The following is a 25,784-nucleotide window of genomic DNA, read 5'->3' on the forward strand; positions in this document are numbered from 1 at the left end:
TATCCAAGGATCTTTAACATTGGGAATTGGGTCATCTAGACCCACTAGACAGTGCTCTGAACCTTTTTTCTTCAATGATTTGTGATCTTCACTGGTGTCCATGGATTGCATGAAATCTTTCCACCTTTATCCACTTTTGTCATGGTAGGGAGAACACATCAAATTAAGGGTGGGGTCATCTAAGATAGCACAAGGGAGTTTGCATGTTATAGCAATTTCCGTCTCCATCTTTAGTTTGTGAGGCTCATTCCCATCATTCATGCTGTCTTGTTTGCCTTCAAAGATGGATTTCATACAACTCATTTTCTAGCAACTGGAAAAGATGAATTAAAGCATTGTTCAGTGATCCAATATTTATAGAACAGCTGCAGACTGCTTACAAGCAAGATCATGTGATGAAGAACAAGGAACCTCAGTCGATGGTGAATTTCCAGCCATAATCTGTAAATAGTCTATAAAAATCTGTCAGTTTTACTACAAGAGGTGTGTACCGATCCAGCACTGTCCAGTTCTGTCACAGCAGGAATAGTCTGCTAATCTTTATCCTGTCGTAAAAATGTGCAAGTTTTTACATCTAAATCTAATGCAGCAAATGGTTCCCAGCAATCACTTACAGCTGTGACAGACCGGGTTTGGGGATTGCATATTTGATTTTACCAATATTTTCTGAGTTTTTGTCACGTTTTGTGTTTTACTCAGTTTTCCTGCTCCACCAGTTCCTGACATTGGAGGGTTCCAGAGGGTCCATCTGACGATGCATCCACCAGAAACTGCAAGACAAACCTCATTACAAACAAAAGATAAGATTTTCCCAGACACATTAGTAACATTTTGATAGTGTTTCAAATAAAGTATAAGGAACATTATGCAAAGTTATACTGTATGTAATAATCCTGTATTGTGAAACAATCACTGGGGCTTAAATATAATATAATATAAATCCTATAAATATCCTTATGTCTCTTTTTTCTTCTGTTTTTTTTATTTAAACTTAGAGGTTTATGGCATTCAGAGTGAATAGCAAAGTAAGAGTTTCATTCTACAGAAAAACTTTGAATTCGAATTTAAATTCAATCAAGCCACTTGTGCCCTTGAAGGCAGACTCTGAAGTGTCGCCAGAAATGTCTTTAAAATCTCTTTGCCCTTTTTTAAGGGACAGATTTAACTCGTCAGCTGGAATGAGGGGAGCTGGTGGTGGCCTTCATCAGTAAGATAGGCCTCACCATTCATTCAGTCGGCTACATAATAGGAAGAAGGCTAACAATTGACTTCATTATGCCTTTGTATCTCCAGTATTTGATTTCAGTGTTACCCTTTAGGAGAATAATTTTGTGTTTTATTTTCACTTAAGTCTCCTAGAAGTCAATAAATGTCTTGGTAAGAAGTCTGTGACATGAGGCTCTGGAGCCACACCATTGTGGCTCTCTGGTTAATCACAAATAAAAATGTTCAATTTTAAAAAGTAACTGCAAAGTAAAAAGTAAGTAAGGAGTAAAGATAAAAAAGCAAATCAAACCAACTCAAACCTTATTTAACTCATTCAATGATAGTTGAGGGACAGTGCGTATCACTTATTTAGGTTCCTGACTACCGTACCCATGTTTCTCCAACAATCCTTTAAGCGGTGCGGCTTCCCGGTTTAACAAAATCTTACTAAAACACTTTGACATATTTTTGAGCTCTGTGTACCACAGAAAATCTATTTATGGTCAATAAGATCAATCAGAATTTGTACTTATAGGGCACTGGATTATAATGTGGATTTTCTATTTTTGAACAACTTCAAAGTTTTATCACCAATTTGGTTTGAAAGTTATGGCATGGGTCACTTAATTAGCTCTGAATTAATTTTACTTACAAGGTTGATGTGCACTATTATTGCATCCCAAACAAACTGGTGGCAACAAAAAACTGAAACCGATAATTAAATGGTAAATGATTCAGTACACCCAACCCCAATTAAAAATAAAGGGTAAAAACATGAATGAATAAAGAAAACAATGAACAGTGTAGAAAGATATATTCAGTAAACTCACATTTTTCTAACAGTAATTTTTTACAAAGCCAAAGTTTTTCTTTGCTAATGCAGCTGCGTTTCTTGTTAGAACAGTAGACTTAAATTCACAAGTCAGCAATAAAACTTCAAACTCCACCTTCTTAGTTGTATTGCTGTGATTTTTTTCTTCTCTTTGGTTTCCATTGAGACTGCAGTGAGTCATTGAAAAAAGGTTTCAATATTTAGCATGCAATTTCATCACCTCTGGGATGGGAGCAAGTTGATTTAATAAATTCCTTTCAACCTAACCCCATCTCATCTCAGTCCAATGACCAAACCTCAAAGTCTGTGCAAATTTGAACTGTAATAAAATCAAAACAGATGATTTTTTTAAAAACATTCCTCCAGACACATGTAATAATTAACAGTAAATTAAATGTTTAAACAATAAACATTTAAAAACATTTCTAATTTTCGATCCTTAAAGCTAGACTGCTAATTGATTTCTTTTTGGGTTAATTTTTGATTTTTAGGACCAGACTCAGAGTCGATGGAGAATTGCTCCCTTCTAGCAAGCAGACCCCAGTGGTCATTGTTGGAACTGCATCTCTTGGAATTTCCTGGGTTGCATCAAGTTCAGGAACAGAAGGTGGGGGCTTGGTCAGCACAGATGTGTTTATGTAGTTTCATGCAAACAAGGGCAGTAAGTGTGCCTGTTTGTGCTTAAACGTGGTGTGTGTTCAAAAATCCAACCGTTCTGTGAATGTTTGCAAATGACAATGATGACATAAACTATGCTTTTTGTCCATTTCATTGTTGTCTATCTCCTTTGGCCTGCTGAAGAAGAGTTGCTTGGAGAAATTTATTGACATTTTGACGGTTTCTAAAGATGGTTCTGGACCACCTTGTATGAGCCCGGTGAAGGGGCGCGGCTGGAGTCCAGCAGCTAAAGTCCTGTTTTCTGAAGAAATGCCCTTCATCATTGGTTTCATTTTCTGGTGAAGCCCTTCCCTTTGCCTCGCTAACTTGTAATTCTTGCATGTATTATTAAACAGGAAGCTCACATCACTGAAGCGTGCAGAAGACGGAAGTTGTGTGTTCTGGTTAAAGATAAGTTTGGACGTTTGACTGCTTGATCAGAGCAAAAAGGGATGGAACTTCGTGAATGTCTGAATATTTCCTTTTCCGAGGTCTAGTGATTCTGGTTCTTTGTGTCAGATATCATTGTAGCCTCATTGTTTCACCTTTCAGCAGATGGGACTCATACATTTAAACCTTATCTGATTGATCTGCTGATGAACAAGACGTGGCTCCACGTCGACATGTTTGAGCTGAGTAAACATTCTGGCAGAAAACAATGAAAGCTTGAAGGCATCCAGGTTGAATTTCCACAAAACTGCAGGAACTGTTGAGGTTCTGAGCTGAGAGCTGCTTGGTGAAACTAACAGCAACAAGACCCAAAATGCTTCCACTTTGATCATCTATACACATTGGAACAGATGTATAGGTTGCTATGCAATGTTTTATTCACTTTTTTAAGGTGCTTTTTGAAGAACTTTGATTTTAACAGAAAAAACAATTAATCGAGTTTGGAGCATGATGGGTGGAGGATGGAGAAAAGGAGCAAAGGTAAATAGAGATTACAGGTGGGACCTGCCCAGAGTGCATGTTGACCTCTGTACATCTGAACCACACCTCTCACCTCTCCTTTTTATTTGATTTATTTTACACAGTATGTTTTCTGCATTTGTTTATTCATTTCCTTCATTCACACATTCATTCCGTCACCTTTTTTTTGGGTGAAAAATAGTATAAAGGCTATTTGTTTTTCTTTCACGCATACTGCAGCTGACAAAATGTGCCAGTTCTCTGGAAACTCTGAGTCATACAGGTCATCATAAAGATCAGACTTTATGTGATTGCCTAAACAAGGAGCAGCCACTGTGTGTCTAAACCTCTGACAGGTGTGCATACAAACAAATAGTTGTGCAAAAAAATGTCACAATAGAGAGCTAAATCTGCATCTGTGCAGATCTCAGTGCTCCAGCAGGAGCTGCTTTGATGATAGACTACTAGCCAGACGAATTCTCTTCAGTAAAACTGGCGAGCAAGACTACGATTAAGTCAGACACTTTGAAAACTGGTTCGATAGTTCACTGAGTTAAAAAAAAAAAAAAAAAAAAAAGAATGAAGTACAGGAACAGCAAACAAGCATAAAGTAGTGCAGGCTAGTTAATCCTGATGATAATCGCGTGTGCGTGCCCGCGTGCACGCCAGTTTCCTTCAATATGAGAAACGAAACTTAACTGGAGCTTAAAAGGGAGACAGAGGAAGACATCATTTTTAAACCTCTAGAAAGAGAGAGGGAGCGCACGAGCGCGCGTCACTCAGGTGAGTATTTCATTATTTATTTATTTATTTGCTTTTATTGTCGGACACCGGAGCATGTCTTCATCATGTTGTTACGCTGGCGTACAAAACAGGGTGTGTCCCCCCCACCAACCCCCAACAGACAGAGCGATTTCGTGCCCGGTGGGTCTCCCCGTGAGCTGCTCTTTTCTGATGGTCGGTGGTGGACAGGGTGCGTCCCAGTCCTCAAAGTAATCCTTTCTATCCCCCTCTCTTCGTTAAAGAGGAAAAGATGGGAAGCCCTTACTAACAAGTAGATAATATTAACATCGATTTGCAATTTAAAGCATCACGTCATTGATAATACTAGAGGTGTTTTTAAACAAACCCCCTACCCCTCTCTTTGCATAATAATGACCGATCAGAACCTTTTCGCTGTTTTATTTGGGAGAGGGCTTTGATAAAGCGTTTAGAGAACAGGTCAAACCAAAAATAATTACTTTTAAATAAAAAGAAAAAAACAGTAGTTAGCCTAAATATGATGGAAATTAACACCATAAAACAAAATTTGGCAATACAATATGAAAGATTCTTTGACTTAAGTTTCTAAATAAGACATTATTTACACACTATTTGTTACTAAAAAAACAGTTAAATCCTGTCACCTGTCTCAGCTTTGTAATAACCTTACTTTTATTTTTGTTGTTGTTTTTACAGCCCCCCCCCCCCAGCGTTTATTTGAAAGAAAAATATATATACATGTACAGTTTATTGTATTGTGGTCCTTATTGTGTGTCATAAATGTTCTAAATACAGTTTTTTTTAAGATGCTGATATGTCTGTATGACGGTGGAGATGGGCATTTAGATTCTCTTATATTGATAACTTGAAGTCTGTCAGGAAATACTTTGAAGTTGACATCTTTTTTGAAATTTCACCACTATGCCACGGGTAAGCGTGCTAGTTGTTTCCACCTCTTGGAATGCATTAAATTCACAATCGAAAGCCTACCTACCGGCGACTACGTGTCAAGTGATCATCGCAGCCAATCGGATCATGTCATTCACTGCGTATTCTCAACCAAGCACTTTCTCAGATGTGCTCAAAAAGCCAGCCCACAGCTATGGAATGAGTGACCGAAAAAGTAAGAGAGGGGTTACTCCCCCCCCCCAAATTATGTACTACAATGAGCAGTATGTGACGTGGCAGCAGCAGCGGGTTTAAACGTTTAAAAACAACGCACAATGAAACGATTAAACATCACCATGGAAGCAACCAGCAATCCCCAGAGTTTCCTGCGCCACCTGCTGTCTTTCAGAGGGCACTGCAGGAGAGTTTTACAAAAGAAAGAGATCCGATGACGATAAACTGTAAGCGATCACAGATTAAAAGACCATTTTTTTCCACGTTCACCATTTTTTCCTTGAGTTGAAAAACTCAAAAATTCACACGCTTATTATATGTTTGAGAAAACGACCGTTTTGTTTATAGAATGCTATCAGTTGGAAGTAAAAACAGAAAGTAAATTTAGCGAAAAACAAAACATCAAAATAGACTGGTGATGAATGGTGGCATATTGGTATGGAATTACATAGAATATGTAAGTATAAATGTGGAAGATTAATACATACGGAATATTGAAAGTATTGTATTTATTGGACGCTATGTATTAAAACAAAAAATGTAGGTGACACCCACCCCCGAATGGAGGTGTCTGGAATGTAACATAATTTGTCTATTCTGCTATCTGTCTATTATGGCAGATTATTTGTTTTTTCTAATCCTGGCTAGTTAATATTTTATTAGTAAAATTTTATTGTCATTTTATAATTTTTTTATTTTGTAGAGGATAGTATACATTTGAATGTGTGTGATTTGAGGCCCTGTGACGGACTGGCGACCTGTCCTGGATGTCCCCTGCCTTCGCCCACGAGCAGCCCAGAGACCCCGAAACGGACAAAACGGGTTTAGAAGATGAATAAATGAATGAATGGCATACATTTCTATCACAAATTGTTTGTTTTCTTTGGTAATTTGTTTAGCATGCAATTTTGGTGCCATATTAAGGGGCTTATTAATTAAAGAAAAAAGAAAAAACAATAAGACTATCATTAGATTTCTTTTGTAAGCAATTTTTTTTACTAGGGAATATAACCTCTTGTTTATGGTTGGTGTTGGTCGTGTAGTAGTTGTTTTATACAAATCATATATCAAACCGAAACAAAACCGTGATCCAAAAACCAAAGTTTGAACTGAATTGTGGGAAAGTGAGTTATTGCATTCGTAGTTATTATTAGTCTTGTTTTTGTTTGATGCTTAATTTATGCAAAGGGATCTAGTACATGCCATTTAATACAGTAAGCACAACAACTGGAGCAACAAGCACAGATGTGTAGAGTCAATTGATACTGTCTGTGTTGATTTTTATTCATCGTCAGTGTTTCATCTGTAAAACTACTTTTTGCTTTATCTTAATCAAAGACTATACTAATCACTCTGTCTTTTCAGGTAACAGACAACGCTGGAATTTCCAGAACTGAGCACACAGCATTGTGAAGGCCACCTTTCCCTGTGCACTTTTACTGATTTTAGGGACATGAAGGTATCAGAATGGCAGAAAGTGGCTCCACACTTTCGCCTCTTTCAATGACACATGACCTCCGGCTTGGTTGCGATGAATGTTGTATCAAGAAGAATGAAATTACATTTGCTTTAAAAGGACAGTTTAAACACCGGTGCAAACGGAGCATTCTTCTCTGCAAGACTAAAGGAGGGACAGTATGGAGGCCTGTTTCTCCACGACCAACATTTCCAGTCCCAAGAGTTTACGAGGTTTGTTGGCACTTTCAGGAGGGCAGAGGCTGCACATGGCATGGAAAGCACTGTACGTTTGCACGTAGCACAGAGGAAGCCGCAGTGTGGATGTTTGAGAAGCAGTATGGGTTCAATCACCAGCTGCTTTGCAACCGACTGGCTCTTCCAGAAAGCCTTCCCCAGCAGCCCCCGGAGCAGCTGGGGAAGGACCTCTTTGCAGAGCTGGAACTGAAAGTTGTCTGTGATCTGTGTGCCATCAAAGTCAAGGAGATCACGTACAAAATACAATCAGTTGTACATGAGTGTAAAAGAAAACTGCTGTTGGCCAAAGGGAAATCCTCCGAAGTCTGGCGGCCTGTCTCTGAGAGGCCCACGGGGGGGAATATTGGTCAAAACGTCCTTTACAAAGTATGTGACCACTATACTGAGGAATCTGGTTGTCCAAAGCATCTGCTGGGTCAGGGATGCAGCTATGCCAGGACTTATGAAGAAGCTGCCGTGTGGAACTACACTAAAGAGAAACAGATCCTTCATGTTGATCTCCTAAGACTGGTGTCTGAGTCGGAAGGTGTGCCCTTGACTCCAGAAATCGCAGCGAAGAAGATTCTGCAGCAGTTTTCTGGTGAATTCATGGAGCTATGCAAAGACTGCTTCCATTCCCGCCCTCAAACGCAAGCAGGAAAACGATGGAGTAACTTCTGCTCTGCGGATGCATCCCACCTCTGGGATCCAGTCCTAGTTCACCACCCATTAGAAACTGGTACCAAGTGTGAATACAACCAGGTTCGCCCGCTTCGACCAAATTGCACGTTCAAGTACTGCGGACACATTAGAGCGGGGAAGCCATGCTGGCACCCGCCTGGCCACTGCCTCTCAGCCCAGAGTGAGGTGGAGATGGCCGTGTGGAAGGCAGAGCACAGTGGCCTCGATGTTCGGCCTCACCTGCTGCAGCTGAGTCAATCGAAGTCTGCTCGGTCCAAACAGGTCACCATGTACTGCAAAGTCTGCCTGCTAGAAATGACCTCCCCTGAGAGTTTTTACCAGCACTGCGCCACACAGGAACACGCCCAGCTCCTCGCACACAACACCACTGTCAGGTGGAAAAAGCGCCGACCTCCACACGGCCACAGTGAAGAGTTCTGGCTGTGCGACAGGTATGACTGACTCCTTCCTTCCAGCCACACGTCCATCCATCCATCCATCCACCAACTCAATCTTTATTTTCACAATGCGAAACTAAAAAACAGATAGTAACCCCCTGAAACCTCTCACCTCCTGGAAGGCCCACACTTATGATGTATGGGTGATGCTGTCTTACAGTGCCTTTGCCAGAATTATCATTAGTAAGGTTTGAGTACTGGCCCTTACAGACTCCATGTGAATGCCGAATCTTGCTATTGCGTGCGAGCCACAGACACGCCCCATACAGGTTTGCCCATTTTTCATCCACAGAATAGCCGTAAAAGCAGTTGGGACAAGGGGTGTGACGATAAACGCATCACCGCACGTTTTTTTTAAAGTTTTTTTTTTTTTTTTAAGTTTTGCATATAGTGCGTGATTGGAACTATAATAAACACATTAAACACATTTATCTTTGCTGATAATGTACTTTTTATGCTAGTCCTGTGTACAGAATTCAGGGGCTTCTAGAGGAAACCTTTTATTACTGTTCTCCTTCACTCCCTGCACATGGCTCTCACACCCTCTACGCTGCACGCGCTCCCTCTTGCGCGCGCGGTTTCAGCAGCACATACACATCCTCATTCTACAACAGAAGTTTCCTTCTCACGAGGAAATACAACACATTTACTGCGCTCTAATTATTAATTTCCTTTGTTTTCATTTCCATTACAAGCTGCGTGCATTCTTGAGTGCGCGACACGGCCGCCAAACACGAACGCGCACTGTTGGATTTCCATGAATATCACTACATGTTTTGTTTGGGAACTATTTTGCGCAGCGCAAAGTTATGTGTCCGTATAAACAAAGGCGGAGCCTCCTGCCCCGTGTTCTTCATGGGTGTCAGGCTTCACGGCTACCGGAAAAGTGATAAAGTGTCTGCAGTCTCGTTCATTACTGGGCAATATATAATATTCTGAGAGATGTCTGTACCAGAGAGCACAGGTGAAGCCTCGCTTGCAGCTCCAGAGCGGTCTGCTGCAGAAGAATCAACATGCACCCCCAACACACTTGTGCGAGCTCCTTCCTTGTACACACGCAGCGCTGACATACATACACATAGTCATTCTACAACACCTATATAGTTAGTTCATTAGTTAGACAGGTAGTAGTTAGTTGTTAGTGTTATTTGTTAATAAGGAATACTGTGTTGTAATTGTATTCACTTGGAAACCGTGCCCCCGGTGAACATTCAGAATGGGGCTGCTGACAGCTCAGTCATATTTATAAAATCATAAACAAGCTTTTTATCTCAGACCACAGACATGCGAGTATGGCCACAACTGTCCCAAAGCTCATTCCCAAGAGGAGCTGCAGGAGTGGATGATGCGAGCTGCAGAGGAGAAGGAGATGAGGAGCAGCATTGAGACTCAGGGCTTTTTGTCCTACAACCAGAGACTCCTGGAGGAATACACTCAAAACAGCAATGATGTTGTGAGTATACAGCTTTAGGATAGTGTGTGAACTGCAGCTAAATTTGATGTTTCATTTAGGACGCCAGCTAGCTCTCAATAGTCCTTTTCCAATTAAACCAAACCCTTGCTCTTCATCTTCTTTATTTCAGCTTTCTGAACAGGTAGATGATGTCAGCATCTTCTGTGATACAGATCTAACAGTGGAGCGAGAGAACACGGATGAACCACTGAGGTGGACCTTCAAAGTTGAGACAGAGGTAAGACTGAATGATCCTATGCTTCCCAGGAGAAATGCAGTCAAGAAGATTACTTGTGGCTAAGCTAAACATAAAGTTTATCTATGGCTTAAGGTAAATAAAAATAAAAGTTGCAATCATAACAGGAACATAAATTTGGCATTCAAAAGAAAAAAAAGTCTATGTTTGCAGACAAGTGATCCTTGAGACAGCAAATATACATAGTTCAAGGAGGCACAATGATAGAGCCTTGAGGGACTAAGAAAGAGTTAGGGTGCATTCAGATTGGGTAAATCATTTGTTCCAGACTGAGTCTGGTTAATTCTTCCCAGATTAAGTTCTAAACCTTGGCTAGTGACCCCAGTACTGAGGAGATGTTGGGTATGAAGGTAGGCTATTAAGTGTTTATGACATCTAGATTGTCTGGAAAACAGTGAGAAGCAATGTGTGCCACGTAAATCTTTTTTTAATGAGCCTGCATACATCCAACCACATTTCAATGAGTTTTTTTGTCTCATTGTTGTGGTGTTAAGGCATTCTTTTTAATGAACTACAAGGTAGCTTTTAGGAAAATGTCACAGCAGCGCGTAGGCATGTGACGTGTAACAAGATACAGAAAACAAAACAGTGTAGCAGAACATGTAAGAAGTGTTTTCAGCTGTGTTAAAATAAACGTTCTAACAAATAGTTGGACTCTTTTTCTGTCTGATAAAGTGACAATCGTTGCTTTACATTTGCGCGCAACTCGCTGGTTCCTTTATTCCTAATCTGTCTACATCACGTGATCACCGGCTACAGTTGCTGTTTTGGTTCAGTTGTTGTGCTCCGAGGAAGTATTGTTTTCAGACTGAATTAAGTGACCCTTACTATATTTTTCGGACCATAACTTAAAGTCCTTGAATTTTTTAATACACAGACTGCTTTTTGATCCAGTGCACCTTCAGTATAAATTCTGGTTGTGGTTACTGACCTCAAATGGATTTTCTGTGGTAAATATTGCTCAAAATTCTGTCTTTTAGTACGACTTTGGTAAACTATGAAGCTTGACAGATTTTTGTGGCATTATGGGTATTGTAGTCAGGTGCCTCATGAAGTGATGGTGAATGAGTTCAATAAAGTTTGACTTATTTGACTGGTCTTTTTTAACTTGATGTGCCCTTAAGTCTGAAAAATGTTAAATTTTTAAAATTATAAACATTCAATTTTTCCTTTAAAGGGCCTATACTGTATAAAATTATCTTTTTTTTCCTGGCTATTAAGTGTATTGTGTAGTATGTAATGTTCATTCCTCCCGAAAAAAAAACCCAAAGTGGTATTTTGATCCGTTCACAAACTTCTGAGTATTCCTCTAAAAACCTGCACTTTGAGCACCAGCCCCTCCCAACTAATAATTACATAGTTGAGGAAAAGAGAAAATGTTTTGGAAGGATTTAGGCCGGCAGAGAAAAGCTTGAATGCACTGAAAGCCCACCTCTGACTAAAAAAGGCAAAAAACATCTCATCAGCCTGGGATGCGTTAGGTTGTAGCTTGAGTTTATTCACTGGAACAGAACACAAAATATGGTGTTCCTTCTTGAGAATCCTCTATGGGGCAGAGGTGTAAAGTACGGAGCCCGTGACCTGACATGGTTAAAACATAATTTGTTCCCACAAAATGATTTGTTCCTACAAAATGCCCCTATTCGACCTGTTTCTGATCTTTTCATGACAGTCTGAATGATACAGATCCGATATTTTCAAATGTGACCCCGGCCACTTGGGTATGTGGTACTGAATCCGATACGTATCCGATCTTTTGAAATGTGACCTGTGTCTGAACGGCCAGGCCACATGTGTCCGACCCGTACATCATTGATACGCTACAAACGTCATAATTCTGCGTTGAAGTAGGCAGGAACGAGAACATAAACATCAACGACGGCGGACGATGCTGCTGAGACCAGTCAGTGGGAGGGAAGCGAGGCCACCGATTTGATTCATATTTGGGGTGACAGCTCTATTCAGGCCAAACTCGAGGGCTCTTATCGCAAGCGGGTGGTTTTTATAAAAAATTTCCCGCAAAATTTGTGAAAATAAATGTAATAATGCAAAAAGAGCTCCGCTGTTGACAACACTGTTGTTGACATCCATTGTTAACGTTAGCCACTTCCGCAAACTAGTGACGTCATTCACCGTTGAGTACTCTTCTGCGCATGCGGGTCACTTCTGAGCATTAAGCCCTGCAGTGTGAACGTAGCCTAAAGACTGAACTATCCATTGTAGTGACTTCCTCTCAGCTGAAGCAAATCAAAACATGTTTGTTTTAGCATTTTATCCCATTGCACTGTGCTCGGACATGTTGATTGGAAGGTCTGATTCCCAAATGTGTAATTCATTTTGTTTATCTATTGCCTTGGATGATAAAGCTTCACTCTTGTTTCCCACAGAGACAGCTGCTGCACGTGGCACTCCTGAAGCAAGAACCTGGAGCTGCCTTCAGCCTCAGTGACAACAGTTCAGCGATGTACTTACCAGGAAAGGAGTTTTGTAGTGAAGACATGTGCTTCAGCATCACTGTGTCCTTCACATGCAGCCACCCAGGCCTGTATGAGCAGTGGCTGGTGCTGGATTTTGACATGAGGCCAGTGCTCGTAAGAAAACTCAAGGTGCGAGTAGGCCTCCCTCCTTTAGATGACGATAAACCACCAAGCTGGAATACAGGTGCTATGTTTCATAAAAGAGAGCGCTGGCACAGAGAGAATAGAGTGATTATCCCCTGTTTATCACGACAAGAAGAGCAAGAGAAGTTATCAAAAGAGTACAAGCTTCCTCAAATGAGCTCTTTCCACAAGGACTCCCAAACTAAGCAACCTCTTTTAAACAACAAGAATTACAAGGAGTGGATGCATCACTTCCTTTTTGCTGAGGAGAAAGCACAGGACCAGATTGTTTCTAGGTAGAATGCATATTTACATCCTTTTTCATATACATGTTAGGAATTTGCATCCGTTTACTAATACCCACTGTGTTTTTCTTCTTTACTATAGACTGAACATTTGTGGAGAACTCACAACAATGGAAAAACTGATGCATCCTAAGTTTGGGATGGAGTTTCCTCTTCAAGGGGAATTATTTGGTGTCATTTCAGTTCCTTGCAAGTTGACAGTGGATAGTCCAGAAGGTCTGGTTCTGAAGCAAAGCATCAACTCAGTTTTAGTTGCCCCGGTAAACACAGACCATCCACAAACCAAGGTTTATGAAGCCAGCATTCTGCCTCTCAAAACCAAAGAAAGCCAGATCCATCTGAGACTGTCCAAGCAATGCTGCTCTGATTTAGCACTCAAAAGCAGTGAGACGTATGAAATGGAGGTGCAGTTTCAGCTTGATCGCTACAGCTTCTGCATATGGCACAAAGCGGTGGATCTTCTTCCTGACACAACTAGAGTCCTGCCCAACTTTGGGAACTGTGGGGTTCCTGTTGGCAATGTAACCTTTGAGAAGCTGAACCCAAAGCAGCAATTAGCTGTTGACTTCATTCTGGGGGACTGCAACGGCAAAAAGTTTGTGGCACCTCTTCTCATATATGGGCCTTTTGGAACAGGAAAAACCTTTACACTTGCTACAGCAACCAGGGAGCTTTGTAAGCATCCTCAAAACAAAGTGTTGATCTGCACCCACACCAACAGGTAACACACTCCACTCAAAAATGGTCTGTTCGAGTTACATTTCATCCAAAGTATATATCCATACACTAATCCATACATCCATCTATCCCCAGACGCTTTCTTTAAGAAAGTAGTTCACACAGTTGCATTACTAATTTTTCAAAAACATATTGTCAAGTTGATGAGGGCAAGGACTTCTGTGGAATTGGCTGTATGGTGGTATAGTGGTTAGTGCTCTTGCTTCACAGCGCAAAGACCCTGGTTCCCATGGGCCTGGTGAAGGCCCTTGGGTTTTTCCAGCTGCTAGGTGTGCAAGGGAAAGTGAGTGTGACAGACCCATTTCAGGGTTAGATCCAGCAGCCCAGTGAGAGTGAAAGGGATTCAAGGGGTTCTAAAAGTGGATTGACAGATAAATTTCTGTGGTCAAGGAACATCATAACATCAAGCAAATGTTAATTATTTGCTGTAAATTCTACTTCCCTGGCTTTCTCTTTGTTGTAGGGTCTATTCGAACAAAATAAGCAGTGGTGATCAGAGAACAAAAGGCAACACATGACAGTGACATAACCTGAGGGATAAATACCCCTTTCTTTCCTACCACCTACTGCTTTTTCTTCAATTTTAGGTTTATGATGTGTTTAATTCCAAACTTTTATGTGACTTTTTTGGTATGTTTCAGTTCGGCTGATCTTTACATCAGAGACCATTTCCATCCAATCATCAGCAGCGAAAAGGAAGGACTGCAGCCGCTTCGTATTAAAGCAAACAAACAGGGAAGGGCTTTGTTGACCACAGATGAGATCACTTTGAAATACTGTCTTCTATCTAAAGACAAACACCAGTTTCTTCCTCCCAAAAAAGATGATCTGGATGCCCACAACATAGTTGTAACAACTACAAGCATGGCAAAACATTTTCATGACCTCAAGCTTCCAGAGGGATATTTCACCCACATTCTTATTGATGAGGCCTCTCAGATGCTTGAGTGTGAAGCACTGCTGGCTCTAGACCTTGCTGGGTCAAACACCAGGATTGTTTTAGCAGGAGATCACATGCAAATGGGACCCCAGCTCTTCTCTGTGGATGATGACCGCCGTTCAGATCACACACTTCTTACACGCTTGTTCCATTACTATCAAGGCCAACTCTGTGATGCTGCCCAAAGCAGCCGCATCATTTTCAGCGACAACTACCGCTCCACTAAAGAAATTGTGGAGTTCGTCTCCACCCATTTTTATGTTGGTAAAACTAATGTCATCAAAGCTGCAGGAGATGTCTCACCTCCAGCAAATAACCATGCCCTGAGATTTCACCATGTTAGGGGCGACTGTGCCTTGGACAGATTTTCTATGTCTTGGTGGAACATGCAAGAAGTCGTGGAAGTGGCAAAGGTGGTGAAAGACATTTTGGAACAGTGGCCATCAACCTGGGGGCAGATGGAGCAACGATCTATCTGCATCCTGTCAGAAGGCGCCCAAGTAAAAAAAATCTTCTCTTTTGCCTTACATTTTACAAGGAAGAAATTTATTGCAGGTTATTGCTCACGCAAAAGCAAATTGATCATTTTCTCCTTTTTTTAATGGCTTACAGGTTTGGAAAATTAGACAAGCGTTGTCAAAAACCTTCCCTGAAATTAATGTTGAAACTCTGGCAAATGTTCAAGGTAATTTTTCCTGTGGTTTTGGTTCTACTACAATTGTTTCCATGACAATGTTAAACATAAACTGACATAAACAATGGTAGAGTGAAACCATACTTACTATGCCTTCCTGTTGCATCTGTCTTTAAAATGCAACTCTCTTTGTGTGCTCACAGGGAAACAGTTCAGAGCAGTTATAATGACAACTGTGCAAACCCGGGACAGTCTCCAATCTTCACATTTGCCTGGTCTGCCCCTGTTTAATGATGCCCGTGTGCTCAACACTGCAATGACCAGGGCTCAGTCTCTGGTGGTTGTAGTTGGTGATGCTGCTGCCCTTTGCAGCTTTGGAAAATGTTCAGGAATCTGGAAAAGTTTCATAGACCACTGCATCTGCAACAACAGTGTTGTACCACAGCATTATGCCAAAGACTTCTTTGAAAGAGATGTTATGGAAACTGTCAGATTTCAAAAGCATGAAGCTGTGAATGACAGCCATATTCTCAATGATGCCATTCTTCAAGAACTCAAAGACGAGTATGAACAGCAGCAAACAGAAAGCAGTTCAGACGAAGAGTCAAGTGAGTCGCAACATATCCACAGCGACGTAGAAGAGCTTATTAAATTATGTGAAACACAACCAAGGAAGTACATACGGGGAAAGTTCATCAGGGAGGTGTACAACAGAGGCCATGTCGAACTATTCAAAAAACCATGGAAACGTATTAGCATTGAGGGTCAAGCAAACATGAGACAGGCGTTCACTGGAGATGAGGTGGTCGTCCAGGTAGAGAGAGAGGAACAAAACTCATCAAAGGGAAAGGTGGTTGGTATCATCAGAAAAGACGAAAACGCCCGTCAACTATTGTGCTTTCTTGAGGAAGAAGATCACACTAGAAGTGTGAATTCTTCTAGCAGATTTGTCCTAAAGAGAATGATACCTATCGATAAAAGAGCACCCAAGATATCCATATGTATCAACAAAAAACAACGCAACTTCATTCCAGTTTGGGAAGAGAGTGATGGGACTTGGACTATTCTACACGCTAAGCATTCAAACGAAGTCAGAGACAGGATCTTTGTTGTCCAGGTTTTGGGCTGGAAAAAACAATGTTTTTATCCTATTGGAAGAGTTACAGATATTCTTCCAGAAAGTGATGATGAGCTGTTGAAAAAGGAGTTTGGAGTTGCAGTCCCTTCATATGAGAGCTTTGAGTTGACAGAAAAAGATGTAACTGAAAGACGTGATGATTTAAGAAGTACAATTACATTCACTGTTGACCCACCTGATGCACAAGATCTGGATGACGCTATTAGCGTCAAAGATCTTGGAAACATTTATGAGTTGGAAATTCACATTTCAGACGTGGCAAGCTTTGTGGGTGCAAACAGTGATCTGGATAGTTATGCAGAAAAACGGGGTTCTACATATTACAACAGAGGGAAAAAACCTACTCACATGTTTCCTGAAGACTTGAGCACTGGATGTTTCAGTCTTCTGTCAGGCCAGGATTGCAGGGTGATCTCCCTGATGTTCAGAGTAGAAAAAGAAACGCATTCAATCCTTGAAAAGCCCACATTTCATCTCTCCCTCATTAACTCTGACAAGCAGCTGTCATACGAAGAGGCAGAGAAAATCATCACCGAAAGATACACTGAGAGATCCAGGTTTGATACAGTGGAAGACTGTTTGACTGCAGCCTACTGTTTCGCCAAAACCCAAAGAAGGACTCGACTTAAAGACTGGGCTTATTCTCAGTCTGATGACGATAGATTGCCTGGGAGGCGCAAAGCTCATCTGATGATTGAAGAACTAAGTGTGTTATATAACAAACATGCATCTGAGTATTTGACCGACTCCATGAAAACCAGGTTATGCACACCCCTCCGCTGCCAGAAGGAACCAGATCCTGACAAAGTGGAGGAATTCAAGGAGAAATGCAAACATCTGATCCCCCTTTCTTTTCATGTTAAGCCCAAAGTTCCAATTGACGAACCAACCCAAAGACTTGAAGGCTTTCAGGTACTCACAAAAGTATGGACATGCATCCAAGCAGCTGCCAGAGAAAACGACCTTGACAAAATGGTGGACCTTGTCGCTGCAGATGACATTCATCCTCTGCTTCAGCCAGTCATCAATCAGTTCAAGCGGTGCTCCAATAAATCTTATGTGATCCGCTCAAGCTCCTGCAAAGAAGCCACGGTTGGACATTACTCTCTGAACATAAAATACTACACACAAGCCTCATCACCGATAAGACGGTACATGGATATCATCTTGCAAAGACTTTTGCACTGTGTCATGTGCGACAAGGATTGTCAATACACCCGGAATCAGATTACAGCAATGTGTAGTCAGTTTCAGGAAAGCCTCACCAAAGCCAGAGCCTATGAGCAAAAAGCTGAGGAGCTGGCCTTTACAGTCAGTACAAGACATCAAAGTTCCCCAAAGCTTGCTTTAATCGTTCATACTGATAAAGAGGGAGACGGTTTTGAAGTGACATTTCCCTTCAACATGAGCGTGTTTCACAGGACTATGTCAATCATGTACGCAGACTTGCAGTTAGAGGACCAGCCTCTTTTTAATGAAGTAAATCACGCTGTCACTCTCACGTGGAAAAAACGCATCTACATCGCAGAGTCCTCAAATGTCCAGCTCAACCTGAACACAATACTGGACTGTGGTCCATGCGTCAAGATTCCTCTGGCAGTATGGAGAGATGCAATGGAGGCTATTGAAAATCAAGATTTAGATTGTGCAAAGTCTCTCTTATTGCAGGTGAACACCCAACCATGGGAAAACCCCATGCTACAGCCTCCCACACCCCTTTCCAAGACCAGTGCTTGTTCCACAGAAAAAAAGCTAAGCGAGTCCTGGACTAATGTGGACCTCCAGTTGCAACCAGGGGACCGCCTTCAGGTCCAGATGACATCTGAAAAAAGACGAGGTTATCACATGCCCACAATTCAGCTTGTGCACATCAAAAAACATTTTGAGATCTGTATAGACCACGTTCATAGACCCGTTGTGTGCTTCTCCAAACCTTCAAATGATCCGTCAAGGTATTTTTACAACAATATCAACCAGTATAAAGAGATCTGGAAACCATTGTGCGAGATGGAATCAGCCTCAACTGCTGTAGATGATTGTGAGAGTGTTATCATTGAGGACCTGGAGATAAGCTTCTCTCAAACACAGTGTGACAAGCTGACAGGAACCTTCTTTCTACCAGAACTGTGGACCAGAGAATTTGAGTTCAGCCTTAGACATTGCTTTCTTTGCATTCGCAAAAGAAATTTAGAGCTGACTGCTGCCTCTGAGTTTTCTACACAAGTAGACCCAACTCAATTCACATGGGTGGCACATGGAGTCACAAGCTATGTGGAAGAGAAAGAAAAAGACCAAAAAAAAGTTGGAAGCAAAGTAGACTTCTTCATTAATCACCTTCCAATGGAAAACATTCCGAAATGTATTTTTCAGAGCAACACTTGTTTCACAGTTGAAATCATCCCCAAACTCTTACCAGACATGTAAGTTTCACTTCAGATCAGTTGGAATCCTAATTTCTTTAAAGGTAAAATGTTTGTTCCTTCACTTTAAAATGGATGTCCCTATTGTTTTTATACTGTAGCCGGAAAGAGGGCGCAGTTGTCAACCTTGAAAAAGCATGTGATCTGGTCAAGAGTATAATTCTCCGGAAACGCATAAAGACACCAGGTAATCAGTCATTGTCTCTTAGAATAATCAAACCGATTTCAGTTTGATATGTCAGAAGAGGTATTTTTAAGTTGTCTTTAAGTTTTAAGAAAACAGATGGTATTTTTAAAAATCATTTTTACCTGGTATTTGCAGTTGTACAATACAGTATGCTGAGATTTCAAGTCAAGAGAAAAAAACTGCCAGGCGACCTGCCGGAGCTTAATGACAGTCAAAGTCAGGCTGTGACAACAGCCATCAATGAACCCTTTACACTTATTCAAGGGCCACCTGGTAAGAGCAATGCTGGTTTAACATCTGACAATAATGTGCAAAGTCTGAGCTCAATTTCCTTGCAGGAACTGGAAAGACAGTGGTTGGTGTGTACATAGTGCACTGGTTTCTCGAAATGAATTCTAAAACCCCACGGATCTTTGATGACCCATACGACGAACACAGGAACAAAAAAGAAGTCATTCTCTACTGTGGCCCATCCAACAAGTCTGTTGATGTTGTTGCAGGCAAGTTACTTTATGTGCAGTAAGCTGACCTGTATTTTAACATGGCATGACATTAGAGAAGTTTACAATGCTGACTGTGCTTGAATGCTGCAGAGTACTTGATGAGGTTAAAGGACAGCCTCAGGCTCCTCAGGGTCTACAGTCACCATGTGGAAATGCTTGACTACCCCTATCCAGACAGCACCCTCCAGTTTTCACCAAAGACCCTCCGCCAAGATCGCTCTAAACCAGAGCTCAGGTACAGTACAATACTTACTTAATTATTGTTTATGTATTGATTGATAATTTACATATGGTACACTGTTACAACAACTATCAAGCTGAATGAAAAAAACAAACAAATCCTAGCACATTTTATTATGACTTATTTTAAAATATCTGTTGTAAAAAACATGAAAAAAAAACAGAGTGCTGATGCATAAAACAAAAATCTAGGAGGTAACAGTTTTATCTGGAGCAGATAGGGAAATGTACTCAGGTTCAAAAACACATGATTTGAGTTGTAATCAGTCTTACACAAACACTTAACCATCAGTCACAGTATTATGTCTGCTAATGGCTTAATGCCTCCACAGGCAAATTCCTTATAGACCCACTCCAATGAAAATCCTGTTTGTGTTTTTAACATGTTCTTGTGGCATTTTCTCATGAAAAATTAAGATCAAAGTTGCATTTCTGTGTATTTGTCTATTTATATATTTGTGAATCAGGAAGAACAGATGAAAAAAAATGAATTTGGAAAAAGCTTGTAGGTGTGATCTAGAACCCATAACAGCAATCTACAAGGTCGCTGCTCTGCTCCATTCTGATGCATCCACTTGTAGATGTAACAAGGAGCCGTAGTCAGGAGGATCAAAGTGTAGTACTTTACTGAGGACACATGGAGAGGTAGGCGGCTGGCAGACGTGGGTCAGAGTAGAGATGTCAAGCTCGACACCTCCTTCTCGACACTGCATCGATTTCTTTTATTCAGAAGTGTCGCTCAGCAGTGAATCAAGTAGACGCCAAATCACATAACCAATGGAAACGAGGCCTTGTTGCGTCAAATCTCTTGTCAAGCACATTGACAGGCTGTCAATGGTCGAGCTGACGTGTGATTTGAACAGAATAGGTGCTGCACTTTACCCAGGCTTTATAATGGAACAAAACATTAATCTTTGAAATCTTTCCAGGAGCATCACTCTTCATCACCGCATGAGAGAGAATCCAAATCCTCATGCAGATGACATCAGAAAATTTGATGAACGTATTAGACGTAATGAAGACTTCACTCAAAAAGAAATTGAGGAGTAAGTTACAGCGCCGTTTTGACGCTTTACATATGTAAATGTCATATGACAGTTCTAACTGTGTGAAGTGTTTTTTTACTCATAGATACAAAGACCTTCTTAAAAAAGCTCGGGTGCATGAGCTTGAACAGCATGATATCATATTGTGCACGTGCACACAGTCGTCCACTCCCAGCCTGAGTCGGTCTGTCAGCGCACGCCAGATCCTCATTGATGAATGTGCAATGGCCACCGAACCGCAGGCACTGATACCACTTGTCTGCAACAAACCGGAGAAGGTGCTGTCCTCACTCTGCAGTCTTTGCACATCTTTAACACAGACCAGTCCATAGTCTGCATTGGCTCCCCTCTGTTAATATAACCTTAGAAGTCTTTACAGGACTTTAGTTAAATCTCCATCCACTTAACTGAACACTCTAAAAACCTAACTTTGTCACTGAGAACGTTTCATGACCAGGGAGTGAAACCAAAACCAAAAGTAGTGGCTAGCGCTCTAGCCTAACAGCGAGAAGACCCTGGTTGTGAACATTGGCTAATACCTTTCTGTTAAGCGTTTGCATGTTCTCCCTGTGTATGCATGGGTTTTCTCTGGGCACTGTGGCTTCCTCCCACAGTGAAAATATGATCATTCTAAATTGTCCCTAGGAAGTGATGGGGGTATTTGATTACAAAGTAATGAATTAATGTAATTTATTTACTTTTGCCGGTAACAGAGAACGTAACGAATTACAGTTCAAATTTCTGTAATAAACTATAGTTATTGGACTGTAGAAACCCTCGTTACTTCATTACTTAGGTTTCCTAGGCTTTGACATTTTTTCTTGGTTAAATGAACAGAAACAGAGATTAATGAAGAAAAAAAATCTGAGTTACTGGCGCACACATGCACGCATGTGCATGCAGAGTTGGGGATTGGTCAAAGCACAGACATGGCCTCATTGCTGCAGTCACTTTGCTTTCCAAACTGGTTCAAAGATGAGAGGAAAAGAGATGCTGCAAGGACTCTTCTCATCCCGAGGAGCAGCTGGTGAGCAGCAGAGCAGAGACCCGCCCCATTTAGTGATGTGTCTGTTAGGATGAAATGACTCTAGAGCTGCTCTTTGGTGTCACGAGCCAGTTTCCTCCTCTGGGCTGGTTGTTCCTATTCTTTCTCTCTTCCTTACTCCCCCCCCCCCCCCATCTAAGCTGCATGTGATCTGTCAATAGGAGTTTGTCCTAAATGTGCTCCGTGTGTGTGTGTGGGGGGGTTAGTTCAACAGACTTGCAACAGTGTGCAACTGTGCACAAAAGACAAATGTAGAGAGAGAGACTGGTGCAACTCATTTTGATGGAAAACCTAAAGTCAACGAAAAAATTGACATAGTTTAGATTTGATAGATATAATTTTAACTTCATGGATATCGACATAACAGTTTTTTTTCCACATCTCACTTTGAGCAGAGGGATAGACCACATATGTTTAAACTTATTTTTGTCATTTTTGTTGTTGTCTGAATTCTAATATTGCCTTGAACCAGGTTCATTCTTTGCACAAAAACATTGCTTTAAAAATAAAGGTAATAAAGACAATGGATGTTGCTTGTGCTGTTTTTCCCTTGAGAATTTGTATATGAGCGGAACAAAAGTAAAGTAAAGTAATGAGTGGTGAATTGCTTTTTCAAATAGGTAATAAGTAAAGTAATTGAATTACAATTTCATCCAGTAAAGTGATCATTTACATTTTAGAAGTAATTTACCGCACACTGTCCTAGGTGTGACTCTGAAAGTGTGTGTAGGTATATGGCCCTGCAGCAGGCTGGCAACCTGGCCAGGGTGTACCCTGCCCTCGCCCTACAGCCTGATAGGCTGCAGCAGCCCCCTAACCCTCACAGGGATTCATCAAACAAAAGCAGCTGAAGAACACCCTGTACTGCCACAGCAGTATGACTTTATATCCCACTGTTTTCCTTATGTAGACCTTTTTGTCTTTTAGTTAGAAGTTAGAAGTTGGCTAATAAGCAGAATTGGCTGTCACTTTGTCAGCCCCTTAGTGGGCGACACATGGACTGCATGACATTCGTGTCTTGTTCAACATTTGTGGCTGTTTTACCCCATATACTTACCTTTTCACATGCTTTTAGGTTGTTTTGATTGGAGACCATAAACAGCTCCGACCCATCGTGAAAAATGAGAGCGTGAAGAAACTTGGGATGAGCAGGTCTCTCTTTGAGTCCTACTTCAACCAGCTCAGTGAGAAGAAGGCTGTGATGCTGGACACCCAGTACAGAATGGTGAGATGATCCCACCTGCACCTTTCGACCTGCACGGTGACAGAACACCCTCATATGGTATTCTTTCACAGCACGAGGACATCTGCGAGTTCCCATCAGAGAAATTTTATGAGGGAAAGTTGAAGACTGCAGTGGAGCCGGCCGCTAGCGTCTTGCGTGTTGACGGCAAAGTGATGCCTGTGGTCTTTGGTGACATAGAAGGGGTGACCATCAAGCTGGTGGTCAAGACTTCCAAAGGCAACAACAACTCCAAAGCCAACTATGAGGAGCGAGACCAAGTGGTATTGCTCTGCTTTTTTACACTACATTTTATGCTCATAATATCCTAAATCCTTACATCCCGGCCCTTTTATGCACTATGTTGTCATGGTGACGGGCTTAGGGGTCTTTTATGGTATCTCAGAGGTACTCCCTGCAAGCCACTTCTGTCACATAGTATCATTGAGTTTTTAAATGAAAGACACTGTCTTTTAACCTCACATAGGTTGAGTTTAGTTAAACAAGATTAATGCTTTTATCAAATGTGCCCACAAGTGGCTAAATCCTATTTGCTAATACAATTTATGCAGACTCCAGTCTCAGATGTCCTTGCCAAAAGTTTGTCCTCTGTGTTTTTGGTTAATTTCAAAGGCTGACTTCTGGATCTGTCCAATAACTAAAGACAGAATTCAGCTTCAAGAGGACAAACACTGGGGCACATGCTTGATTTAAAAAATAATCAACATTACAGTAACAGTCAGGAATGCATTGTGCCTTACTGAGGTGACCATACCTGTTGAGTGTCTCTCAAGAGCTGACTTGTCTGTTTTGCAGGTAAGGATCGTTACAATGTTGGTGAACAAAGCAAAGGTGGAGCAGAGAAGCATTGTGGTTCTGTCGCCCTACAATGCTCAAGTGTCTGAGATCAGAGAGGAGCTTGGAAAGAACAATTTGAAACAAATTACTGTGACCACTATCACAAAAAGCCAAGGTTGGTCTTTGTGCCCCTTCACAACAAATCCCTCCCTCTGAAAACACATGTTTCCAACTTGGTTTTTATCTTTGGGTTGTCAAAAAAAAATACAAACAATTTTTTTTCTAGGGAGTGAATGGAGATATGTCATTTTGTCAACGGTGTGCTCGCTCTCGAGCAAAGAGATCGTGCGTGAGCCTGACGGGGGCTGGTTGTCTAAACACATAGGCTTTGTGGGGGACCCCAACCAGATTAACGTGGGTATCACCAGAGCCAAGGAAGGCCTATGCATCATAGGTGAGACGTCTCCCCCCACCGTGTGGGTGAGGCAGGGAAGCATAACATTTTACTCCTCATGTCACCCTTCAAGACACGTACATACTGACTATCTGTGGCGCTTTCAAGAACGCACTGAACGGGGGTTTTTGTACGCGCTTTTAACATACGTTCAAATATGCTACCGCATTCTAGCACATGTACTCCCAGTTAAAGTCAAAGTGGTGCAGATCTTTTGAATCTTGCTCCAGGCTTTTACTTTCACAGCTCCATTCCGATACATGAAGTGAGTGTAATTTAATGTTAGCCAGACACAGACCACAATTATTAATTTCTTCTTCATGATCGATTTTCTACCAGTTGGCCCCTCTGTTTTAAAAAGGACGCTAATCATACGGCATGATCGTATCCAATCCCCTGATTGGTCAACGTTAAACTGGTTTAACTTCCAACCTACGCTCAATTGATGCATTTTTTTCTACATAGAGCCCAAAAACAAACATAAAAATTTGATTTGGGATGCCTGAAATCCGCATATGTGGATGTTTACATAGACTTTTTTTTGGAAGTGGTCACTCGAACGCACCTTTCCAAACACCGTTGTAAACGTAGCACAAACGTAGTAAAATGTTCACAAGCAGCTGTGCTTCTGGCTTCTTCCCACGGTTATGCTTCATAGGTTTTTGATCTGAAGATGAGGGAGGGTGTTTGTCAAAATAGTTACACTCTGGTCTCTTCTCCTACAGGAAACCAGAAGCTGCTGGCGTGCAGCTCCACATGGAGAGCCCTCCTGGCTCACTACCGATGTCGAAATGCCGTGACCGAAGCAGACAAGATCTCAGTTTAAAACAGTTGCTGATCTCCAGCCTTCTCCATCCAAGTTTCATTGAATGAAGATGTTTGTCATCCAGCAATGATAGATATTCCTCTCTTTGAGACAGAGTGTTGGATTTTAAAAATGTTTCTTATGTTTTTTATCAGCTCTCACAGATTTTAATTAAAGTTTAAACTCTTAAAAAATTACTATGCTTGTGTCATTCAGTGGGGATCTGGGTCATGGTGTCCAAAAAGATATTAGTTTGAACCCCATTGGTGTTCATTTCTGCTGAAGTTCTTAAGTGTGCTCAAATGTCTCTGTCCAAACTGTCAAAGCTCAACAATGACCTCCTCAGTGGCAGTCAAGATGACTCCCTCTTAATCAGTTTTGACCTGCACATTTTGAAAGAAAGCATGGAAAATGTATTTTATAAAAAACGTGGGCCGAAGGGTCATTCAGGACTAACTGCAGAACATGTAACTCTGTAAAAATTCAGTGTTTTTTGTGATCACAAGCTTTCAGATAAAGATGAGCATAGTCATGAAATTGAAACTTTGAATAAAATCACAAATTTATAAGTTTTAAAATAATAATGAATAAAAAAACACAAGTTGTTTGTTTTCTATTACTTTTATTTTTCCTTTCATATGTTGACACAGAAGTGTTGTAAAAAGACAAAACTCCTCGTCT

At 41.2% G+C, this 25,784-nt stretch overlaps 1 protein-coding gene across 3 annotated transcripts; it reads left to right on the forward strand.

Annotated features, from left to right (window-relative positions):
• The first annotated feature begins 4,199 nt into the window (after positions 1-4,199).
• Positions 4,200-25,300, forward strand: helz2 (helicase with zinc finger 2). Of its 3 annotated transcripts, none has more exons than XM_011475228.3 (20): positions 4,200-4,387; positions 6,854-8,313; positions 9,595-9,772; positions 9,903-10,010; positions 12,416-12,924; positions 13,016-13,654; positions 14,313-15,111; positions 15,224-15,296; positions 15,449-18,803; positions 18,905-18,990; positions 19,126-19,263; positions 19,329-19,490; positions 19,584-19,728; positions 20,663-20,779; positions 20,865-21,057; positions 22,900-23,049; positions 23,121-23,330; positions 23,863-24,019; positions 24,131-24,298; positions 25,024-25,300. In XM_011475228.3, exons 2-20 carry the CDS (start codon positions 6,956-6,958, stop codon positions 25,122-25,124), a joined length of 8,646 nt encoding a protein of 2,881 aa, XP_011473530.1. In that variant the 5' UTR covers positions 4,200-4,387; positions 6,854-6,955; the 3' UTR covers positions 25,125-25,300. The 3 variants fall into 3 exon arrangements, with proteins under 3 accessions (XP_011473530.1, XP_020559022.1, XP_020559021.1); XM_020703363.2 differs by lacking the exon at positions 4,200-4,387 and adding an exon at positions 5,397-5,489; XM_020703362.2 differs by lacking the exon at positions 4,200-4,387 and adding an exon at positions 5,848-5,945.
• Positions 25,301-25,784: the final 484 nt, after the last annotated feature.

The sequence above is a fragment of the Oryzias latipes genome, chromosome 5 (genome assembly GCF_002234675.1).
Source record: "Oryzias latipes chromosome 5, ASM223467v1".
In the NCBI taxonomy this organism is placed as follows: Eukaryota; Metazoa; Chordata; class Actinopteri; order Beloniformes; family Adrianichthyidae; genus Oryzias; species Oryzias latipes.

Coding starts and splice junctions, on each gene's coding strand:
- helz2 (XM_011475228.3), top strand. CDS start 6,956: ATGGCAGAAAGTGGCTCCACACTTTCGCCTCTTTCAATGACACATGAC. Junction 21,058..22,899: donor TCTGCAACAAACCGGAGAAG/GTGCTGTCCTCA, acceptor ACATGCTTTTAG/GTTGTTTTGATTGGAGACCA. Junction 23,331..23,862: donor ATGAGGAGCGAGACCAAGTG/GTATTGCTCTGC, acceptor TCTGTTTTGCAG/GTAAGGATCGTTACAATGTT.